Source organism: Colletotrichum gloeosporioides (assembly GCF_011800055.1).
Source record: "Colletotrichum gloeosporioides strain Lc1 chromosome Unknown consensus_27, whole genome shotgun sequence".
In the NCBI taxonomy this organism is placed as follows: Eukaryota; Fungi; Ascomycota; class Sordariomycetes; order Glomerellales; family Glomerellaceae; genus Colletotrichum; species Colletotrichum gloeosporioides.
In genome coordinates, this window is record NW_025544672.1 from 126313 (window position 1) to 148248 (window position 21936).

Consider the following 21936-nt stretch of genomic DNA (forward strand, 5'->3'; position numbering starts at 1 on the left):
AGGGATTATCTAGTTGTGTAAACATGCCCCAACAAAATGCTGATGCTGGTGGTGTCCGAGAACGAACGAAACCGATGCTCCTAGTCGTGGCTATAGAGAAGGCACGCATACCTCGCTGGCAAGGCCTGAGCCTCTACGTATTTATGGCATTGAACCTCTCTCGTCCACTGCAGGCACGTAATAGGTCCTTACCAGTCTTAATTTTCTTTCGACCGAAAATATTCAGGTTTGCATGATCCTGGGTGCTTCCATTGACGGATCTTGTCTACCCTGCGGGGATGGGTAAAAGTCACCAGTTTTCACGACAATGCCATCGTCATTTCCCTTCATTTGTGGCAGACACTTATACAAAGCGTGTATTTGGATGATTACTGAAGCAGCTGAAGCTCGAGACGAGGTTGAAAAGAAATTGAATTATATTCAGGGACAAAGTTATTCACGAACCTGCTTGGTAGACTTGTGACGGAAAGCGAACCACAAGCTGTCTCATTGCTCTCTTATCCGTTTCTAACACGCCTGAGTGTCTGAAGTAAATAAAAAAGGTATAGGCAGGGATCAGTTCCTCGATGGTTACCGCGATACGTACCATGGCCGAGCATTCGACGGAGCCAATTCTTTAAATTCGGTTGTTGATAACATTGTTCAGGCCGTTTTTCTCTCCTAGTAGCCCCGGGACCTAGGAGCCTCTCGACACTGATTACTTCTTCATTCCGACCTCACGCGTAATTCCAGCATCTCTGGACTTGTTCGTCTCCGTGAGTCGTCGTCGCTCTCTGAGATGTGTCCTAAGAATACGCAAAGTATTCAACAATGGTGCGAGGAAGACTTCACGCGTTCGTACGCGTGGGATGTCGTCATGAAGTTTTACTTGGGACCTTCCATACGATCGGTCTCGATTGCATGTACAAAGCATATTAGGCGAATGTATTGCTCGGTTTGGAATATTGAAAATTCGGCGCCTCGGTCATCTTTATATGGACCCTAGCCTGGGATTGAAGCTCTTTTTGGCATTTTCTCTGCAGTTGAAGCTCTGCAGGGCATGATGAATAGGTTATCAAGAGCCAATAACTTGACGTGCAATGGCACAATGAACCGCCTGAGTCCGCCTCAGTAACAGTGGCTCCAGGCGTCCAAGGCCTAGCTAATGCTGTCACGCGGTGCCCAACGCGCGTATACGTGAAGGACCGCCAGTCACTGAAGCGTCTCACCTTTGTCCATCATCGTCTGATCATTCTTGTGAGTATCGTATGCTGGAACCCGTGATCTTTAGTTTAAAAGATAGTCCTTGCGCACTGTAACTACATGCTATCCCTGGTGCAACGGCCGTCTCCCGCGTGTACTAGCACAACTGGTTCCAGACTACAGAGCAAGCCACAGGCCTGACTTGCAAAAGGAATATAAGACGCCTTCGCGATAGCAGTCGTGGAAGCCTCTCCAAGAACCCAATCAGCTGTTGAAGTCAGATATGTGGCTGGCTGGTTTTAACGATCGTGGGATGATCACTTCAGGCTGTTTATCCGCCTTCTCTATACTAAGATATTTAGTTATACCTATTAAAACAACCTCTGCTTTGCATTGAGTAACACTTCATTAATTTGACTGATTTGACTGATTTAAATAGTGGCTTGATTGAGTTGGATACACCTCCCGCTGTGAATCACGATCTCAAGATTGGACCTTTATGATTTCACTGATCATTAAGATTCGTATCATTCGCAGAGCTTAGCTCTACGGCGTGTTGCTGTCTAAACCAGAAATCTGCTCATGTGTGTATCATGCGCGCTTCTAACCAATAAACGAACCAAAGAAATGTAGCTAGACGGACTCAGGCACCTCTGCAATGCCTCAACATTCACGTCAATCACCTAAGAAACGTGTCTCGACCTGCCCTTGTCCGTCGTCTCGCTCATAGCACTCTCCACGCTCGCCTGCGACTCCTTTCTGTCCTCGGCCCTCTCGGTCTTGTTCTCGAAAGCGAGGCCGGGGTGTCCAAGACACAGCGAGAAAACAGCGAGAACAATCAGTCTGCAATCATTGTCAGCATACCGAATAACCTCGCGACAACAGACCAACTTACACTCCCTCCAAGCCGATAAACAGCCCCTCGTCCGTAACCTTCGTCGAGTTGGAGTACCCCTCGCTCAGCTCATCGACACGGTACGAGCACCGCGCGAGGATGAGCGCGACGGCCAGCGCCAGGAACCCGAAAAAGATCTTCTCGCGCTGCATGAGCTTGCGCGTGTAGCTCGACCGCGTGTACCGGATCATGTAGTCGGCGAAGACGGCGCAGAAGACGACGATCACGACGACCTGGATGACGAGGCCGCCCATGGCCAGGTTGACGCCCAGGTCCGAGTCGCCCTTGGAATCGGTGCTGATGGCGCCGCCGGCGGCCTGGATCACCAGGCACGACACGTCCAGGGCGATGAAGACCCAGTAGAGCGCCTTGGGAGGGAGGCGTGCGAGTTCGGGCCCGAGGTGGGTGATGCTAATGTGTTCCGCCTGAGTCAGCGCTTTTGTCTCTCGGTTATGGCGTTCTGACACCAGTATGCTTTCTTTTGGCATCGCAAGATTGCGATCCCGCGTAAGGGGTGGGTTCGCCCAGATCCAGCCCCAGGAAAAAGCAAACGCCGCCGAAATGACAGTGACGACCGAAAACAAGGTGAGCAAACAGAAGGACTTACGCTTTGGAGAGGGTCACGTAGATGGCGGCGGTGTACCAGACGGGGCCGCTGGTGATGAAGACGATTTGCAGCATGAAGGGGACGAAGGCGAAGGGGTTGTGGTAGAGCATGATGCGGCCGATGTAGCCGACGATCTCGCTGAGGCAGCCGAGGACCATGAAGGTCATGAACCAGTAGGAGCGCCAGCGGATGCCGAGGAAGATGTGGACGAGGCCGGCGATGCCGTAGAGGGCGAGGAAGAGGGCGTTGACGGCGAGGTTCGGGCGGTACCTGTACAGGCTGTAGTGGATGTCGCAGATGTCGAGGGTGCAGTTTGCGTCGGGGCCGAAGACGACGACGTACGGCGGGAGAGGCGGCGGTGGTCCGGCCATTTTTGGTGATGGGTTTGCTTCGTTTGGACGAGTATGAGGTGAAGACGGGACGGCTTCGAGAAGTGCGGGAGGCGGGAAGGGCTTCTTCTATGAGGATCGCGGTGGGAGATGTTTGTCTTGGATGCCGGCTGTCGTGCTCGGGCCTTGGATGCTGAGAGGAACAAGCAAGCGTGTCGATACACTCAGGACCGGAAAGGGGCCACGCTATATACATACAAGATTGTCACAGGGAGGGAATATTGGATTAGAGTCTGGAACACGATGGGGGCGTTCACAGCATGGACGGATCGCGGGATCCAGGTACGGAGGAGAGACTCGTCATCGCTAGGCGCATTAGAGGGCCCCCAAGGCTCGCATTCTCTTCGATGATTCAGATAGGCTCGTGGCTCGAGGAGCAGCAACGCCAATCATGTCGGAGCTGGTGGGCGGTGCAGCCGTCAGCCGGGGGTGTGTGACAGAGACAGTTCACCTTCGCGGCCGATGTGAAAGAGGCTGAAGTAGACGATCCGCCTGGCGGCAGTGAGCTGAAAAGGGATGCATTCTGCGCTCGCAGCTAGCTAGCTCACAAGCACCAGCACAGCACAACCTTCGTCTGGATGACGAGCGGAAGAAACGTGCGTAGGGCGAAAGAGATCGGCCGTTAAGGATGGGACGGCGTCTGTCTTGGCTGCTAAGCGAGTGCGGAAGCGGGGCCGGGACGGACATGTCAGATGCGAATGGAAGAGGAATGCTGCTTGGCTGCGTGCGTGCGAACAGGGAGAGAAAGGAAGCTGTGGTCTGTGCGAGCGAGTGCGAAAGGGCGGGCCGCGTCAAATGCGTCCACTTTGGGAATCGTGGAATCCGTCGGTGAGGAACAGCCAATTAGCTGGGACGGAGGAGGCCTTGAGATGACGACGGGCTGATGAGTCGGAGGAAAGTTGGGACGGTTGGGCTGGGTTTGGATGATGTGTCGTGCTGCAGGCTGACTGGGGGCTGTAGGGCTGGGCACAACCAGGGCATTGGAATCTCGACACGGGATGAAGGTGTCATTGATCTGAGGCCTATCCCACCATTGTGCATGATGTATTGGTGGTGAGGGCCATGCCAAGGGTTCTGCCTGTGAAGTGGAAGAAGCCGCCGACTGTTACCATGGACGGGTGCGTGCCTCTGCTCGAATGCCAAGGCGGACTTAGGCGCTGGACGATTTGGGCACGCTGTCTCAAATCTTGCTAGAGGGCTAACTCAAGCCGACCGCTGGAACGAAGGCGTCACGTCTGGTGTGCCCGCGCGCAATGCCGCCGAATCGGGACAGCGCGTTGAGGGGTCTAGACCGACGGTTGATCGTTTCCTCCGCGGCCTTTGACGGAGCTGTTTTCGGGCCGGCACAGCGGCGAGATCGGCGACACATCTCGATCCTGCGTTTGGCGTTGCGAGGTCAATAACATGCCGGTCATGTGTTGTTGATCCGAAGCTGAGATCCAAGTCCGTGTGTGGGGCCGCTATCCGGCGCCGGAGGCCGGACCCCGGTGCTCGGAGCAGTCACCGAAGACCTTGTCGTGCTATCTGTGTTTACGCCTTTCACTGACCACGTGCACTCGAGATACGTATTCCTGGAATCGTTTCGAGCGAAGCTTGATTCGGTTTCCTACAGTAAGCATATTCAGGACATGGGACGAACTGGCCGAGTCATGCGGCCTCTTTCTTTGAAACAACACGGACAGGCCTTATTGCAGAAGTTACGATTCAGCTACGTACATATCAGCAGGCGGCTTCAGTAGTCGTAAGAGAAGATCATTAATTATTATCGGTAGGTACGACGAATGATCGTCAATCCGCTCGGTGAAATATAGGTGCGCGAGGATAGAACAGTTGTGTACATCTATTTAAAGTTGCGTGCTCTCTGGATTCGGCAATTGTGTGGGCGAAGCCATGAACTAATCATCTCAGCCCGAATTCAGACGACGAAAGCACTTTACTGCAGACAATGTCTATCTTTGGCTTCTACGATGTTCGTCTGATTTAGCTGTGGGCCTTGGAGTTTCCGCAGCCCTGTCGGCCTGATCCGAGTCTATCTCAAACATACCCACAAAGACCCATGATGCTCAGTGGCAGGAATTCATTTTTGGACGATGAGGCTGGAAGAGGAAGGAGGAGATGGCCACATCGAGTTGATGGATTGCAAAGACCCCATGTGGCACTCTTTCGACCGCCTGCCGGATATGATGCTCACAGGCATGCGCTGGAACGTCGTGTCCGGTGTCTCGACGTCCGCAGCGTGCCACGACGTTTTCTGCTATTACGGGCAACCGGTCTGGACTCCTATCATTGCTGATACTAATGATGCCGTCCCGTCTGAGAGATCGGGCTTTGAGATCTATGACAGCTATGTCGATGCTTCCCGTCTGTTGATGATAGCGTAGCCAAAAAATGTGACACTCGTCTGACACTGAATACGTGGCACGTCGCAGTTTGCAAAGGCAAGAAAGGACTGCGCGTCACCTAGAAGGCCACCTTCAGACACGTTGTCGTGCCATTCTGATGTACGTCCATCGTTCGTTGTACAGTCTCAAAGTATGAGCTCGTAGACGGGCGGGAGAGATTCGCCATCGGTTGTGAAGGACGCCTCGACTGCTCAGACATACCGTGACAAGAGAGAAACACAGGACGGCGATCGCTCCCGTGCGTCGTCTGGAAATGACGACAAAAAGAAAGGAAAGAAGATTGACCTGGTCCGTGAACGTCCTTCTCCATCCCAAGACTTTGCCCAGATGAGATCTGCGCCTCACAGCCTCGAAAACTGGATGCCTCAGACTCTTCGCATCGAACGACGGACATGACCGTCAAATTCCGATCACCATCAAACGACGTCCGCCCGCACGCCTACCCGCAGGCCGGCCCACGACAGAAGAGGTGCGAGTCCAGGAGTAACGCGGCGCGGTCGCCAGCGCACCAAGCCGCTCGGGAGGCCGCATCAGACCTGACCCGTGCCGTCGTGACGTATTTCGTAAGTGTATAGTAGCTCCGCCAGAACGACCCCGTCGAGAAACCAACGCCCAACGGCGGCGTCACCGTCGTCGATCATGCAATCGTCCCGCGTCTCCGCGATTCGACTCGTACGCATTGTGGTACAATATCCTCCGATACCCCACGAGTCGAATCATGTTCCGGATCCAGCCTGTCGGTCGTCATTTCGTCGTCGCCGTTCCATCTGCCCTCTCCAGAGACATCAAGCCCGTGGCGGTTTGGGATGTCCCGGCATCCAACAGGATGCCAAAATTCTTCCGAAATGAGACGGGCAATGCTGCGCCCTCTCTAGTCATCCATGAGGATCCCGCGGGGCATCTTCCTCAGCCCTTTCGAAATCCCAGAGAGCCACAAAAAAGAGAAAAAATCCATCGCCTTCCTTTTCAGGATCTGAGACGGCATGACCCCAGCTCGCGGCGTGGAGTGCTTGCTTGACCGCGGGTCCCTCTCATATCGTTTCGGTCCCCCATCCCGGGGCCTCATCATCCCTCGGTGAACTCAAAAAAAGAACAGGAGGATGGGTGGTGGATTGTTTGTCGGTGGAGAGTTATGCAAGCGCGGTGACGCCGTTCATAACTTGATCCTCGTCGGGCGGGGGCCCGCCGTTTCACCCAAATTGATCTCAGGTCGGGCGCCCAATCAGAGGCCGCCGTTCATCCCAATTGTAATCTCCCGAAAGTCCCTCAGTTGTCCCATGCTCAGATGCCCGCCAAGACCCGTGCCGCGCTAGTCCCAGGGGTATTCGTCTCTTTCGCAGGGGTCCGGTTGACAGTCGTCCAAAGGTGGCGGTCGGGTACGTGGGTGATTCGGTGTCGGTGTCGTCTTGTGGGTGGGAACGCTGCCCAACGGCGAAAAGTGTGAGTTGCACTCTGCTGTCGAAGTCCGGGGAAGATCGCTGTAGGGGCGATCATGTTACCTCACTTGAGGGAATCGGGTGAGGCGAAGGAGATTCGTTCCCTAGGCGCCAGAGCCAAGTTTGTTGGCTACTTGAAATGTCACGTTGCGAAGAATGTCACCAATATCTTGTTACACCAAACCGCATCGTCGTTAAAGCCAGGCTCGTCTGGTTGGCTGAGATCTCCTCCAGCGTCTTCCAACGCCGGAGCATCACTCGCGCCACCGAGAACAGACCCCAAATACAATTAGAAGATTAGATACAAATGGTATTTGCCATTCCGTTAAGATGATACATGTACAAAGAGAAGACGGGCCTCTTTTTACATATGTCTCGTCTCTACTACTCCAGCAAAAGACCCGCCAAAAAGTTGTTCGTTAAATGCCGTAGCCGTGATGGCTTCCTTTAGAATTGTCCCGGGGAAAGGATTTAAGCGAAAACGTAGGCGGCAACACCGGCGAAGGCGGCGAGAGCGACGGAGCCGCTCAGGCCGGAAGCGCCAGCAGTGACGGGGGTCTTGGTGGGGGGAACAGAGCTGGTTTGGGTGTTAGTGATGCTGCTCGTTTCTAGACAGAATATCAGGATAACTCACGTAGTGCCGTTGCCGCCAGTGGGAACACCGGGGATGGTAGCAGAGGGCTTCTGGCCGGTGGCGGTGGCGCAGGGGACAGAGACGGTCTCGTAGATGACGGTAGGGACAACGGTGGTGACGGAGGTAGAGATGGTCTTAACGGAGACGCCGGGGCAGACGGGGGCGGCCGGGCTGGACACCAGGGTGGCGGGGACGGAGACGGAGGGCAGAGCAGCGCCGGTGGTGACGGCGGGGGGCTTGCCGGTGGTGGCGGGCTTGGAGGGAACGGCCGCGGGGACGGTGCCGTTGTTGGCGGGGGGAGGGACAACGACAACGGGGGGCTGGGTGGCAGAGGGCTTGGCGCCAGTCTCGGTGACTGGGCAGATGGTGGTGCCGATGGCCTTGGTCTCGGTGACGACGACGGTAGAGCCGGCGGGGCAGTTGGTGACCGTGGGGGCGCAAGAGGTGATGGTCTTGACGTTGGTCTGGTAGACGGTGGAGGTGGTCACGGGGACGACGCTGGAGGAGACGACGGTGCTGCGGGCAGGGCAGTTGGTGACGGTGGGCGCGCAAGAAGTGACGGTGAAGTACTGGGTGGAGAAGACGGTGGAAGCAGGCTCCTGGGCCATGACGGCACCAGCGAGAGCAGCGGCGGCGATGGAGTACTTCATTTTGAATGTAGTTGAAGGGGGTTGGTTAAATTCGTAAAGACGAAGATGGTGTTTGTTGGTTGATTAAGAGAGTGTTGTTTAAGCTGAGAGCTTGGTAAAGAATGGACGACCGAAGTCAAAGTTGAGTCAAAAGCTGATGCTTGAGATTGATGAGGCTTGTTTGGCTGGAGAGGGAAAGAAGAAGACGGCCGAGGTGAACGGGGAGGACGGCGGCATATTAATAGGCCATGTTGGACAAGTCCTTGATGGGATCGACCCCGGGCCCCTCTCTTCTGTGTGTGTGTGCTAAGGTTGGCTTGACTTGAGTTGTCGAAAGAGAGAGTCAGCTTCCCTCCCGCCTCTCTCCGCTCTTGTTCGCTCGGCACCGTCTGTCTGCAGCGGTCCCTGTGCCTGTGAGAGGACCACAGAGGAGGAGTGACATGACATGGAGCGAGCACACAGCCCGTGGGAAATTACACAACGCCTGCTAACGTGCAGCCCCATGAACGCTAATCCAGGGGGTTTGGTGGAGGTTGGATGGCACCGGCAAGGGCACTTGGGCGAATTGGCCCGCAGAGGCGAGGCCGACCTCCCATGCGCGCCCATCCCGGTCCCCTACTACCCAGGCTACCGGGGTTAGATCCATCATCCATCTGCCTCCATCTGCCTCCATCTGCATAGACGACAGCAGGAACAGGAGACGAGAAACGCCGTTGCCACCTTATTTGCTAGGCTCTGCTTTTTGAGCTGCGGTGTAGCCTGAAGAGTGGTAAGGCGAGATGAGATGTGAGCGCTTATTGGGGGCGAGAACGCCCACCATGCGAGTAGGGCGCCATCCGCTCCTGAGGTGGCTTCAGGGCCAGGCATAGGCGCTGCGCTGCGCTGCATTTGTGCGCCAGCAATGGCTGGCTTCATTGGTTTTCAGGCGCTTCTCTACCCCAATTTCCCTCTTCGTGTAAGCAATGAGTCGGGGTACGACAATCTCGCGAATCCAAATTGTATGGCTGTCTGTCCATCTGTCCGTACCTTACAGACAGCACTAGAGTGACCGACCAACAAGAATAGGAGAGACAGGAGGCACACCCTCTCGCTCGCTGGATTCTGGAATCCTACCGTAGTCACGCTGGAGAGCAGCACATGACGGAGAATGGGCGTCTATCGACAGTCCACCTGGTGTGCCGGTGCCGCTGGACACACTTCAGCGGTGGCCTCTCGCGCAACATGACTGGCCCTTCACAACCAGGTTCGCCAATCTCAGGTTTTCTTGTCGCTTGACCAACGCTTGGTGTTTCCTCTGGTCCCAAATATCCCGGAGCCAGGCGGCCAGGATGGATGCGAGAGGCATTGCGAGTCAATCAATCAAGGGCTGCAAAGCGAGGTTTGAAGGCAAGTCAAAAAGTGGCACATTAAATGGCCACAGGGATGGGTTGTCTGATTGGGCAAGTGGGCGATGGTTCGGTGTGATTTGTACGCTGTACACACCGCGCAGGCCCTTGGACTTGCACAACTTGGACGTCTGCTGCCGTACACTGTACCTTTTGCAACGATGCGCAGGCCAGCTCGCAGATCCAGGCTGTCGTTATTTCGCTCACTCGCTTTGCCTTGCCTTGTCTCTTCGCTTCGGTGGTGCGTATACTTTAGTGTCTTCGTACGGATAGGCGACGAATGTCAGCAGGAAGTCTCCGAGAATCGTCCAGGTCTGCACGGTGCTGAGGTTAATAGAAGGTTTTGCAGAGGAACGCGGCAGACGTCTTCTAGACGGACGCTGCTGGGAGACGTTCGTCGTAGGGAGAGACAATCCGAAGCCATGGTCTGCCCAGAGCTGCCTCGGAGAAGAGCTGAGGCAACGAGGCCGCCCAGCTGAGCAGAGGGAACAAAACGGATGGGCGCGGGAATGCACCGAAACATGGAGGTGAAGGAAGATCAGCCAGTGACAAGCACCAAGAAAGATGCTGCACGAGCACACTGCGAACAGGGTTCTCCGCCAAAAGAGGAGAGAGAGAGACAGCCCAGGCAGGGGAGCGCCGTTCCTGGGCGTTCCCCTTGGCAAGCCTTGTTGTGCCTTGTGCCTTGCGTCCCTGGCTCCTTTTCTCTCTCTCCCCTCCGAGTGACCCTGGAGTTGGTCTTTGGATGTTTGCACAAACCAGGCACAAAGGGGCCCGACGCACAAAACATTCCGTACAGTACGTACCTGCATGAGAAACGAAGCGGAGGGTGGGCTAATGCAGGAACATAAACTGGGCTGGTGGGCACTATTTCCAAAATGGTCAGCCTCTGGGATACACACAATGTACGTACTCCTTTTCTCCGCGCAAATCATCTTCACAACTTCCCCTTTTCAGTCTCTTGCTGTCAATCTTTTTCCATTTCACGAACCGTCCATTACGGCTTAATTTCCCGCGAAGCTGCCAGAATAATGGGAGAACCACTCGTCAACGTCCATCCATGGAGCCTCGTGGTAAATCATCCCCGCTATTCTTGTTCGTCTTCGGACTGAGCGCTTGGGAGAGAAACGATCCATCCGACTTGTTGGCCAACGTCGGCGGGAAAACAGACACCACAGCATGCACCTGCGGTCCCGGCTACATGCACACTGAGCCGCGGAAGCCAACGCAGAGGCGCAGATACCGCAACATGAGAACCAGGGAAGACGAGCCCCCCTGCCACCAAGCCCTCCGCCCCTGTCCATCCCTGGATGGGTTTTTGCGAAAATCCTCCGCGGCATCATCCAGCGTTGCGAGATCAGCGTTGTCAACACGTCAGAATCACGGACCATCGCGCCCACTGACCGTGTCCCTTCAAGCTCAAAAAGCCAATCTCAATCTCCAGTTCGTCTCGTTAGACTGTCCCGGCACTTCTTGATGCCGCCTGAACCGGCTTAGCCCCGACCGCCACGCCCATCCCGCCGATGTCTGTGTTTTTTTTTTGACGTTTTGCTTCTGGGACTCCATATCGTGAGTCTGGATTCCGTGGCAGCCATGCCATTGCCACGCCTAGATGGCCGCCACTCGGGCGAACAGTAACGCTACTGCGGTGGCTCTCTACTTTAAGTTGTTTTGTGCTTGGGGGTCGGGGATGGCGTCGGTTCAGGAAATTCATGAGCGTACCAGCCATGTCCATCGTCTTGTTGGCTCCTCGACAGACGGATATTAGCCAGGAACCAAGGTCAAGGAACCCCTCATCGGCGACCCAGAACAAAGAAGAGCCGTTTCAACGCCGGAAAAGCATCGCAAATTGTCTCTCAGAGATATCCATGTCGGACTTATCAGCAGCGTACCAGCCGGCCCCACGAGGAAGCCAAGGGCTCCAGCGTGCTGCTAATCGCGCGTTTCACAATTGTGGACGCACCAGATCGTCTGATGCTCCCTCAAGGGCTCCAACGTCTCTCCCATGTCGAATGACCCTTATGACGTCTTGTTATGCCTGCTCTTGGGCTGCTTGACCGACGGCCGGCCGAACGTGTTTGATTGCCGGCATGACTTGGACGTCGACGGCTACTTTCCGCCAGTCGTCTGAGGACCACAGACAGCCAGGTTCGTTGACAGGAGCAATGATAACCTTATTCAGCCGCGATTCAGGACTGCCAGCGCCGGCACCATCACGGCTTGCGGTAGTGTTGCCCCGAGGCCACGCCGTCGACCGCCTCCGTCTGTCCTCCGTGTTCTTGGCAGCGGCCTGATCGGATCGGCTGTCCAGCGTAATTTGACATCGTCGACCATGCTGCCACTGGCCGCCTGCCCAGACCATGTCCAATCTCTTGGCTGTGAGACCTGCAGACACCGCCAGCAAGACCGCCACTTCTTCACATGGAATGCAATTTCTGTACGCCATTGACGCCAACCGAGAGGCCCGTTGGCGCAACAGAGCAGAGAAGCTTTTGCGTACCCCTTGGCCGGCGCGTTTGCTCTGGCCCGGCGGGTCTTGGCAAACAATGGATCTCGTTTGTCGCATTGTTCCCTTTTCAGTCTTCATCTCACCGACAATTCTTAATGACAATCGTCCCCTAAAACCTCCGATCACGCGGCGGGACTGACAGAGTTGTGGAGTTTAATGAACCATGCAGCTCCCGTCTCTCAGGAAGCTCGGCGCCACACCAGCCTGCAGATCACACAGCCGATTTCTCCATACTCTGGACATCAGCGTCCCGTTTGGGAAATCTACCATCGGAAGCCGTGCGACTGGCTGGGATCGAGTTGGATGTCTGCTGTGGGATATTTGACGGTGCTTCTGTCTGTCTATTCTAGGTAAGTGGAAATCTGACCCGCCCTCTCGGTCCAATGCGCGGCGCCAAACCTCGTTGTGCCTGAGGAGGGGGGAAAGAGAGTGTGTGAAAGCAATCTGACCATACGAAAAGCAAATCTCGGACAATTTTTTGGGGTCAGTCAGCCATCCCCGCAAAAGGAGCCCATTCCGCGCCGCTTCAAGAGGCAGGTCTTTCGTCGGGTCAAGATGGCCTCGGCCAACCCCAGACTTGGATGCCCGCATAAGCCAACATGCACGCCTCAGGGGTACGATGAAGCTCAGAAGGCTGTTCGCGCCGCAAGATGTTAGCGACCATTCCCTCAGAACTTGTTCTCAATGTTGGTGGCTGAATGGACGAAGGATCTCGCCCGGCTGGATTCCCATTCCCTTTTTGTCGACAAATTGGATTACTACGGGAAATCGCCTACATTATTGGCTCGAAGCGCGTTCTGTTTTGCCACGCCCGGACTCGACTGCCCGTGATACCGGATGACAGCAGACCAAGGAACTGCTTGACGCGCCCGATACGTTGCTTGAGGTTCTGCATTCATCTTTTCGAGGTGGCCTGGCCAAGAGAGCAGCAACGAAACTCGAGCCAATCTGCCATTGTTTTGCGCATACAGACCACCGAGTATCGAACGATTTGGGCTCTTGCCGATGCTTCGTCTTGAGATCATCCCCGGTCCTCATCTCACAGACCAGAAAACGCCCGGTACCGCGATACTTTTCACAAGACATGTATCCCAAGGGTCTCCCAAACCTATTGCTCCGACTGATGCTCCGAGAGACATTCTGGTCCCTTGAAATCAACAGACAGGTCTCAGCGACGCTGCCAGGCTCTCATGGGGATCAGCAACTACCGTCCTGCCCTTGGTTTGAATGGTAATACACATGAGCATGTTGATGTTTTACTGCAGGTCTCACGGCAAATGAGTGTGTGGTGCAACACACGTTTCGACTAAACGTACAATACGGCAGGGTCCGGCCTCGGAACAGCGTCCAGCTGGTTCAGCAACACGCGTCGTGTCTCAAGCACACGGCATGCCAGCGAGACATCTTGGCTGCGGCCCGTCGCTAGCTCTTGTCTATCTCGCGGTTCGACATACGCGTGGTCCTGCTCAATACGAGACAGTCCATATGAACACCGCGGCGAATCGGCCGAGTCTGACGGACACCTCCCTTCAGAGATATTGATGATTTTCTTGGCTATCGTATCACTATCCTCCCTTTTTACCAGCAGATGACAGACATGAGCACCGCTCACAGCCTCGCTGCAGTATTGTCGACCTACGGCTAGCGGAACCGAACTCGAGCGTGGGAAGCGTCCAGGACTCCGTTGCGAGTGACCTCCCGAAGTCCAGAATTTGGCATCTGAGAGGCGTCTGAGGACCGCTTCTGATATGACGAATCAAGTGGGCACCCATTGCCGCTACTTTGCCATCGCGATGAGACACAGCTGAGCCCTGACTACTGCCTGTCGAGCAAACGCTTGATACAGCTCTCGATATGGCCTTCGGTGGTAGGCTCAGATGGACGGGACTACCAAGACCAATGTCGGGGATACCAGGCCGCAAAATTCGGACATTGTACCGACTGAGTAGAGAAGCCGGCGGTGAGTCTTGGTCTTCTCCAGACGTAGCGGTTCCTCGGTACGTTCACTCCAAGAAACTGTCGTTGGCATGAGCACATTCTCTACGACAGTGTCCACTCCCACACTGAAGATCTTGCCTCCACGGAGTCGTTTTCGTGCTCTCCGAGCAGACCACATAGGTTTATGACTTCTGGTGAGTCAGTTGTGGCCGTGTAAATTGACTTCGTGGTTTCTTGAGCGAAGAACCCTTTATACCTCGCCATGGTGACGTGCCCGAAACGGTCATACACAACTAGTCACGTCTTGACTACAGGAAAACGGCGCTATCAATAGTGACAGACGCAGGATAATACATGGCATAAGTCCTCTCGCAACTGAAAACATTGGTGTCAATGTATGCCTGTTTCCTCAGCTACTGAGGTTCCCCATGATTACAGAGATCATGATCACTCGTGCCCCATTCCTTGAAACTCCAGTCTCCAGGCTGTGAGATCAGAGATAGCCAATCTGGTATCTCGATGGTCCCCTCCAAGCAAATGCTTTTACGTATCCACTCTAGGTCATGCACACTAATTAGTATGTCAGAGTCCGTCTCTCCAACCACTCCATTTCCCATTTCTACCGCTCGCATATACGACTCTTTAGCCTTTTCCCATCGGCCCTGGTTAGCAGCTAGAACTCCCATTTCGTTTATACTTGCTATCGTATCTGGATCTTCCTCTCCAAGTACTCGCTTCTGTATGGCCACCACCTGCGCTTGCAAATCTAAAGCCTCCTCCAGTATACCTTGCTTCTTATATACCGATACTAGATATCTCGAGCTTCTTATCGTCGAAGGATGACTCTCTCCTGGTACCTTTCTCCTAGCGTTCACTACTTGTTTCAGAAGTTTCTCAGCTTCTTCCCACCGCATTTGGCCGTCATAAATTGATGCCAAGTCTTCCATGCTCATCAGTGTGTCTGGATGCTCCTCTCCAAGTTCCTTCGAGCTTATATCTCTCACCCGCTCAGCTAGCGCTACAGCCTCCCCCCACCGCCCTTGACTTGTGTATGTTATCGCAACACCGCTCATAGCACGAAGCGTCACCGGATGCTTTTCCCCAAATACACTCGAGCTTGCCTCCGTTACCTGCAACTATAGCTCCTGTGCCTCTGCCCACCGCTCTTGACAACCGTATATTGCTGCTAGGTTGCCCATACTACCATACGTGCCAGGATGAGCCACACCAAGCACGGTTTGACTCGTCTCCATCACTTGCACCTGTAGCTCCTCAGCCTCCTTCCACCGCCCCTGTCCATGATACGTTAACGCCAGGAGGGTCATGCTCGCCAGCGTGGAGGGATGTTGCCGACCTGGGCCTTCCATGCGAATGCTGGTGGCGTCTTGTGCTATCACCTCCGCTCGAGAGTAGTCGCCAAGCATATACAAGTAGTAGGCAACATTCGTCGCTAATCGGCTCCATTCCAACCGGTCGTCTTCTTCTGAAGGTTTTTGATTGAGCAGTGGTTGTAAATGGGGAACTAACATTTGACACTGCTCCCATGTTTCCAAGACGCCCGATGAAAAGTGTTGTGATGCCGATTTGAGGAAGCGTCTCTTCCACAGCTCTGGGCGACCAAATTGCCGAATCCAGGCCTGTATACAAAATTGTACTAGCGGGTGCATCTCACAGAACCCCGCTGTAGCTGTTATCGCGACGAGAGAGTAACCCTGTAGCACCTCCAAGTCGTCCTCCAAATCTCCATCGTCGTTGTCGCCGCTCTCTTCAATACTCGAGACGTCGCTGGCATAGTGGTGCAACATGTACTCTGGAATGTTCTGTGCCTGGAAGCAGCTCATCAACGACAGGAGATCGGCCGCCCGGGGCTGCTCTTTCTTAATCTGCTCGAACGTCAACTGCCACGTCAGAATGACAGAATTAGACACACCAGGGTACCGTCGGGCATCCCCTCTGTCGCTACGCAGCAAAGCGTCTTTCCGCTTGTCACTCCTTTGGAGTTCGTCCAGGTATGATTGTATGGTCGACCGGCTTCGTCTGTGTATGTACGCCGCTGCTTGATTCAAGGCGAGGGGAATGTGGTCGAGGAAATCAGCCAGGCGCAATGCGGCGATTTCGTCAATATCGTGGCCAAGTTTCTTTTGGAGTAGCTGCAGTGCATGCAACGTCTCCATTTTCAAAACTCTCAGGATCATCTTGCCATTATCCGTAAGCTTCTCTGCAGCGTCCCAGCTGCGCGACGTCACCAGGATCTTGCCATTGCCTGTCTTTGGAAGATACGACGCTATTGGCATCGACTCATCGTTTTGATCATTCGTCTTGGTGAGCATCTCAACATCGTCGGCATTGTCGACAATCATCAGCCACCGGCCCACGTCCTCTCTCTGCAGCCAGTCGCGGAGCAGCGCTGGGACGTTGACACCAGGGTCGTGGCGATCAGGGAGCTCCAGAGCTTCTGCTACAGAACGGTAAGAGTCTTGAAAGGTCGCTCTCGTGCTGGCATTGACCCAGAAGATGCTTGTGTGGGGGGACGTATCGTGGACTTGGTGAGCGAATTGTATGGCAACCTGGGACTTGCTGTAGCTTTGTCAATATAGTCCTCTGATAACAGCCGGTGCGACATACCCGAATCCACCGAGGCCCACGAGAGCAAAGCATATTTCAGATCCGGCGTATCGCGTTTCAATCCATGACCAGATGTCAGGCCGGTTTACAAAATCGGAGTCGCGGCGGAATGGCACAACAAATTGTGCCTGCTCTTAGTTCACAGTCAGATAGAATCAAATGAGTTGGGTTTTGCCAAACTAACTGGAATTGGGGATGGGCTTCTCAGCCTCGACAGTGTCTGGCGCAATCTGGTATAAAAGATCCTTGGCATAAGCTGCCGCCATCATGGCCGCAAAGCCCTGCCACTCCTTGTTCTTATGCGAGTCGGAGTAATCGCATATCCCCCGGATGACAAGGCACGGAAAGTGGTTCATCAGACCAGCAGCCTCCATCTCGAAGCATAGAACGTCCTTCTCTTTTATCAATATGTCCCGGATATACGCGTCCTTCATTAGCTGGTTACCGCTAGCAATCAAGCCGTAGTGAATAGCAGGATTGTCATCTTCTTCGCCTCGTTCAGGGCGGGCTATGAGACTGGCGGTATCATCGCCGCATACGTCATCGCAGCAGCTTGAAGGATGTACAATGTTAGACTTATACAGCCTATCGCTTGCTTGAGCAGGTTGTCTGTATGCGCTCTTCTTCTTGATCTTCCCGATATTCTTGTCCACTTGGTCGATAAGCCGGTGGCCTTTCATTTCATATTTGCCCTTAAGTGTAGTAAGGGCTGAAAGCAGCAGCAAGGGCGGCTGGTTCAAGAACCCTATGTCTTGGAACTTGCAATTCTGCATGGTTTTGCCAAAGTCGTACTGGAACACGCCTCCTCGTCCACTATTTGGGGTACTGACGACCACATCACCGAGCCGAATATCATGTTTCTGGCTGGGTGCGCCGCCACCGATACCTACCATCAGCCCAATACGCACATTCGGAAAGCTATGGAGCATATCTCTAGCGACCGTTGCTGCCGAGGTGGTGCCATATTGGCCGTTAGGTAAGGTAGCAATAACGACGTTATGACCGCTAGCCTTGCCTAAAACATAGCTATTGTTATCGTGTCGTGCGGTTTGTCGCGGGCCGGCGTGTTCCTCGTCAAGGAACGCTTGGGCGGCAACAAACTCGGCGGTAATGGCGCAGATCCAACCGACTGTGTATATTTGAGGATCAGACATAGCTGATGTCAGGGTGGGAGTTGCATAAGTGATGGTGCGCGGGACTGTCTATGACGACGAGAGCAGTAAGATTGGAATGAGAGGGGAAATCGTTGGGTAGGCTCGGCGTGGTAGATGGGTGTCCTCCTTTCGATTTCTATAATAGGCTGACAGTTACCTCCACACAGATGCAGCTGGGCTTATTAGCATACAAGAGCCAATTAGAGAGTTGTCTCAATGTGTAAGCGCTGCGGCTATACGGCTGGGCAAGAATTTCAGGGGTCTTCCAACATGCACAGCCACCTTTCAGCCGGCGAGGTCATCACCAACACAATGTGCAAGATTTTGCATAGAACATGGTCTTTTTGTCATTTGTCATTTAATCTCTAATGCCTCCCTTAAACTCCAAGGCGATGCGGCCAGTGGATATGTAAACAAAGAAAAGTGGCCAAGACGAGATTTCCCGAAATCCATCCCCTTCCCTGTACCTGTCCTTCATAGTTGTAAAGCCTTCACACCCCCTCACCGCAATAAGCCGAGCCACTATCTACGGCTCTTCAGCAGCCCCTGCAAATAACCCGAGAAAGCCTTTCTGTCCGCCGACGTGGACATGCACCGCATGAACTCGGATCCGTCAATGCCCAGGTGTGGGAACAACTGCGACTGGAGGTTCTGGATAAACATGTCTCCCGTCTTGACATAGATGGCCTGCTCAAGCCCAGCAATCTCGTTGAGCACCTGCTTGCTCTGAGCGTCCTTGTGCGGCCTGAAGTTCGGGTCCTGGAACACCTCCCAGCAGAGCGGGTGGAAGCGGTCGATCATGAACCGATCGAAACCCGGGATGGATGGGTTGGCCGAACCGCTCGGGGGCGAGGGATTGTCCGAGATCTTGGCGACGTCGGGGCCGCCCCAAACCACGACCATGCGCGCCAACACACTGAACGCGAGGCGACTAGGTCCAATGTTTTCGGCTACCAAGGTGCGTCCCAGGGTGAGAATGGAGGTGATCATTGTCTCGAAGAAGGCCTGGTTGGCTTCGCTGATGAAGACCGACTGCAGCTCGTTGTTGAGAATCACAAGCAGGAAGGACAAATATTCCCTGCGGAGCTCTCCGAGTTGAATCTCGTCGTCTGTGCCCGTCACCGGCTCCGACAGGCCGGCGAAGATTCTCTGCAGCAAGGGGGTGAGCAGCAGGTTCAGGACGTCATAAATCTCGGTCTTGAAGCCGAAGACGATCTGGTCCAGCAATCGCAGGAACATGGCCATCTCGTCTTTGGATGAGCTCTGTGAAAGGAATCCCTCGATCCACTGAGGGAGCTGAGGAAGCACTGCAGACCCGAGAACGCCGAGCAGCTTGCTGAACGAAGCTCGGCAGGCGGTGCGGATATCTGCGGAGCCGTTGAGCTCGCGGAGTGCAATTAGGATGGCTTCGGCAGCCCTCGAGAACTCATCAGAAACGAGCTTGTCTGGGGGAGGTCGTTGCTGAGCCGAGTTGCTGCCGGGAGTCCAGTCGGAGAAGCCGTGAGCCAGGCCGGCGAGGGCCAGGATGATGTGGTGGATTTGGAGGATGGCCTGGGCATCGCCAGCCTTCGCCTTGGGCAAGTGGGCTTCCATGTCACGGAACAAAGGAGACATCACCAGCCGGGCATAGTAGGCCTGTTTATCTGCGGGGGTGCTTCCAGTCGAAGCAATGCAGCCAATGGCCTCGAAGAGGAACAGTTGGCTGGTGAACAGGGCGTCCGCGGAGTGATCGGACTCATCTGAAGACATGTCATCGTCTCCGTTGTTTTCAGAAACCTCAGCCTTGATCGGGAGGAGGTCGCTAATGGCCTCAATGATGGTGCCGGCAACGTTGCCGACCTGAGCCCTGAGATACTTGACGAATCTCAGGAAGAGGTACCAGGATCGTGTCTTGATACGAACATGGTCATGATGTACCAACCGCACAAAGTTCTCGAGGACTTGCGGGATGTATTCTTGCCGGGCATCAAACACTTGCCAATATCGGACACAAATCTCCATGTACTGGAGCAAAATGGCGGGGTGGGGGAACTGAGCAATTCCTACTGGGGTCAGTTTGATGTCACCGGAAATGAAGGGCTGATGACTTACCAGACTCGACCATCTTTGTCACCATGATGGTAAGTCTTTCTGTTGCTGTGCTGTTTGGTTGGCTCTTCGTGCCCAGCCCCTGGTTCGGCAGCGCCAGTTCACCAAATAGGTACATCTCATGAAGCGCTAGGTCAAGGTCTCTCCAGTCCACATTGGAGCCCCGCTGATCGAGGTCAGTAAAGGTATGAGAAACCAGGTTACTCAAGACCTCAATGTAAAGGTCCTGGTCCACGGCCGCAACAGTCTTTTGAAGAACCTGTAACCTCTTGCGCAGCTCCTGGAACTCTGCCTCATCCGTCTGCTCGTCCTCGTCACCCCAGTTGGAGGTCTCATCGTACCGCATCTTGAGGATAATGGCATTCAAAATGGGAGGGAGCATCTCCTTGTAAGAGGGAGGAAGGTTTGCGCCGACCTTGCGGAGGAGAGTGAGGAGGTCGGTGAGCGAGGAAATGACGGTCGCGCAGACCTCATCGTATTCGTCGGAGAAGAAGCGCAACAGAAAGGGGAGGAAATCGTGCAAGTGCTGCTCGGCCTTGGCTCGTGTGTTCTCATTTGCCTGCCCATCCTCTAGTGCGCGCACAATGTCTGCCATGACGGTGTTGACGAGCTTGGCGACAGCCTCCGCGAGATCGGTGTCGTATTGGGGGGTATTCTTCAGGTCGGCCAGAGGGGCGCTGGCGATAAGCTGGGACACGATGTCGCGCAAGTTGAGGAAGGAAATGAGCTCCATCTTCTCGGGGCCCTTCATCTTCTTGCCCACAATCTCGGTGAGGGTGTCGATGGCAGCATCCCTGACCTTATCCTCGCTGCCGGAGTTGTTTGTCCGGCCAATAACAGGAAGCAACAGGCCGAGCATGTCTTGGTTGACAATCAAGGAGATGTCCATCCAGCTAATCCACTTGCCAATAACCTTCAGAACCATCTCCACTATGTGATCGTTCTGTCCCGAGTACTGTGACAGCAAGTCCTTCCAGGACTGGGCAACCTTTTGAACATCGCGCGCACGCAGCTGGTCCTTCAGGTCGGTGTTGCGCTTCGCGTCGTTGCTGTTGCGGGTCAACAGCATGTCGGCGATCTCGTCATGGATGGAGCCGAGGATTCGCAGATACAGGACGACGCCGGCGGTGTTGTTCGGACTGCTGGCAACGGCAAGAAAGTCGTCGATGAAGGAGTCCCAACCGTCGTTGTACAAGAAGACGAACAAGTACGTGAGGGTCTGCGACAGCTTGTTCTGCAAGTGGGCCGGGTCGATCTGGTCTTGCTGGGAGCCATTGTACATGTTCCGGACATAATCGAGGAGCATGTCCTTCAGCCATGTGAGGCTCTGGCGGTCGAGACCTTGGGCATGGACGGCATAGTTGACCACCTCGAGGCAGAACAGGCGAACGACTTCGGAAGGTCTCGGAGTTCGAGCGAAGAGGGTGGTGCAGACCTGCCAGGCCTGGGGATCGACTCGCAGCTGGTTCAGGTACTCGAAGGCTTGTTGCTTGAGGTCTTGGTTGCCGGTGGGGTTGAACGCTGCTTCAACAGCGTTCTCGATCTGAACGAGGTCGGGTCAGCTCAGGTCAAATCATGGTAGTCATCGCCTGGTTTGCAGGGTTGCTGAAGCGGGGAGGAGTGGGTTGCCGTGGCAGACGCAGTCAACAAATATCAACCGCGGTCGGCGGAGGTTAGGCGGTGGTGGGAGGATGCGGTGACGATGCTGCTGATCCAAAATGGCGGGGCACCAGACGAGGAGGCCATATGTTTTTTTTTTGCTATGGCAGCCCAACCACGAGCTACTCGACAATCGCACATGCGCTGCAAACGTACCTGAGCGTCCATATTCTAAGCAATGTGGCTCAGAGACGTCGGATGGAATAAATATCGCGGGTAGAAAAGTCAAAGGGCCGAAAAACTGGCTAATTCTTTTTTGGTGCAAATGTGCTGCTATAATTCTGGCAGCGCTTGAAGCTGTGCATTCAGCATTCTTGCTCGACGTGGAAGCGGCGACGCAGCTACTGGAGACCCATGGCCCGGTTCGGATCGATACGTTAGGCAGAGGGAATTGGTGATCGGAT

General features: G+C 54.6%; 4 protein-coding genes across 4 annotated transcripts; all 4 read right to left on the bottom strand.

Moving 5' to 3' along the window:
* Positions 1-1865: 1865 nt before the first annotated feature.
* On the bottom strand, positions 1866-3055 carry GCG54_00007409 (uncharacterized protein; the record flags this gene model as incomplete). Its single annotated transcript, XM_045407390.1, has 3 exons — positions 1866-2025; positions 2078-2551; positions 2685-3055. The coding sequence occupies 3 exons, from the start codon at positions 3053-3055 to the stop codon at positions 1866-1868; spliced, it is 1005 nt and encodes a 334-aa protein (XP_045266835.1).
* A 4327-nt stretch (positions 3056-7382) lies between these two features.
* Positions 7383-8195, bottom strand: GCG54_00007410 (uncharacterized protein; the record flags this gene model as incomplete). The annotated part of the gene is made up of 2 exons (XM_045407391.1): positions 7383-7488; positions 7546-8195. The coding sequence occupies 2 exons, from the start codon at positions 8193-8195 to the stop codon at positions 7383-7385; spliced, it is 756 nt and encodes a 251-aa protein (XP_045266836.1).
* A 6947-nt stretch (positions 8196-15142) lies between these two features.
* Positions 15143-17785, bottom strand: GCG54_00007411 (uncharacterized protein; the record flags this gene model as incomplete). Its single annotated transcript, XM_045407392.1, has 3 exons — positions 15143-16583; positions 16632-16764; positions 16816-17785. The coding sequence occupies 3 exons, from the start codon at positions 17783-17785 to the stop codon at positions 15143-15145; spliced, it is 2544 nt and encodes an 847-aa protein (XP_045266837.1).
* A 522-nt stretch (positions 17786-18307) lies between these two features.
* GCG54_00007412 (Exportin-T) lies at positions 18308-21700 on the bottom strand (the record flags this gene model as incomplete). Its single annotated transcript, XM_045407393.1, has 4 exons — positions 18308-19830; positions 19877-21416; positions 21513-21578; positions 21689-21700. The coding sequence occupies 4 exons, from the start codon at positions 21698-21700 to the stop codon at positions 18308-18310; spliced, it is 3141 nt and encodes a 1046-aa protein (XP_045266838.1).
* Between the last annotated feature and the right edge of the window lie 236 nt (positions 21701-21936).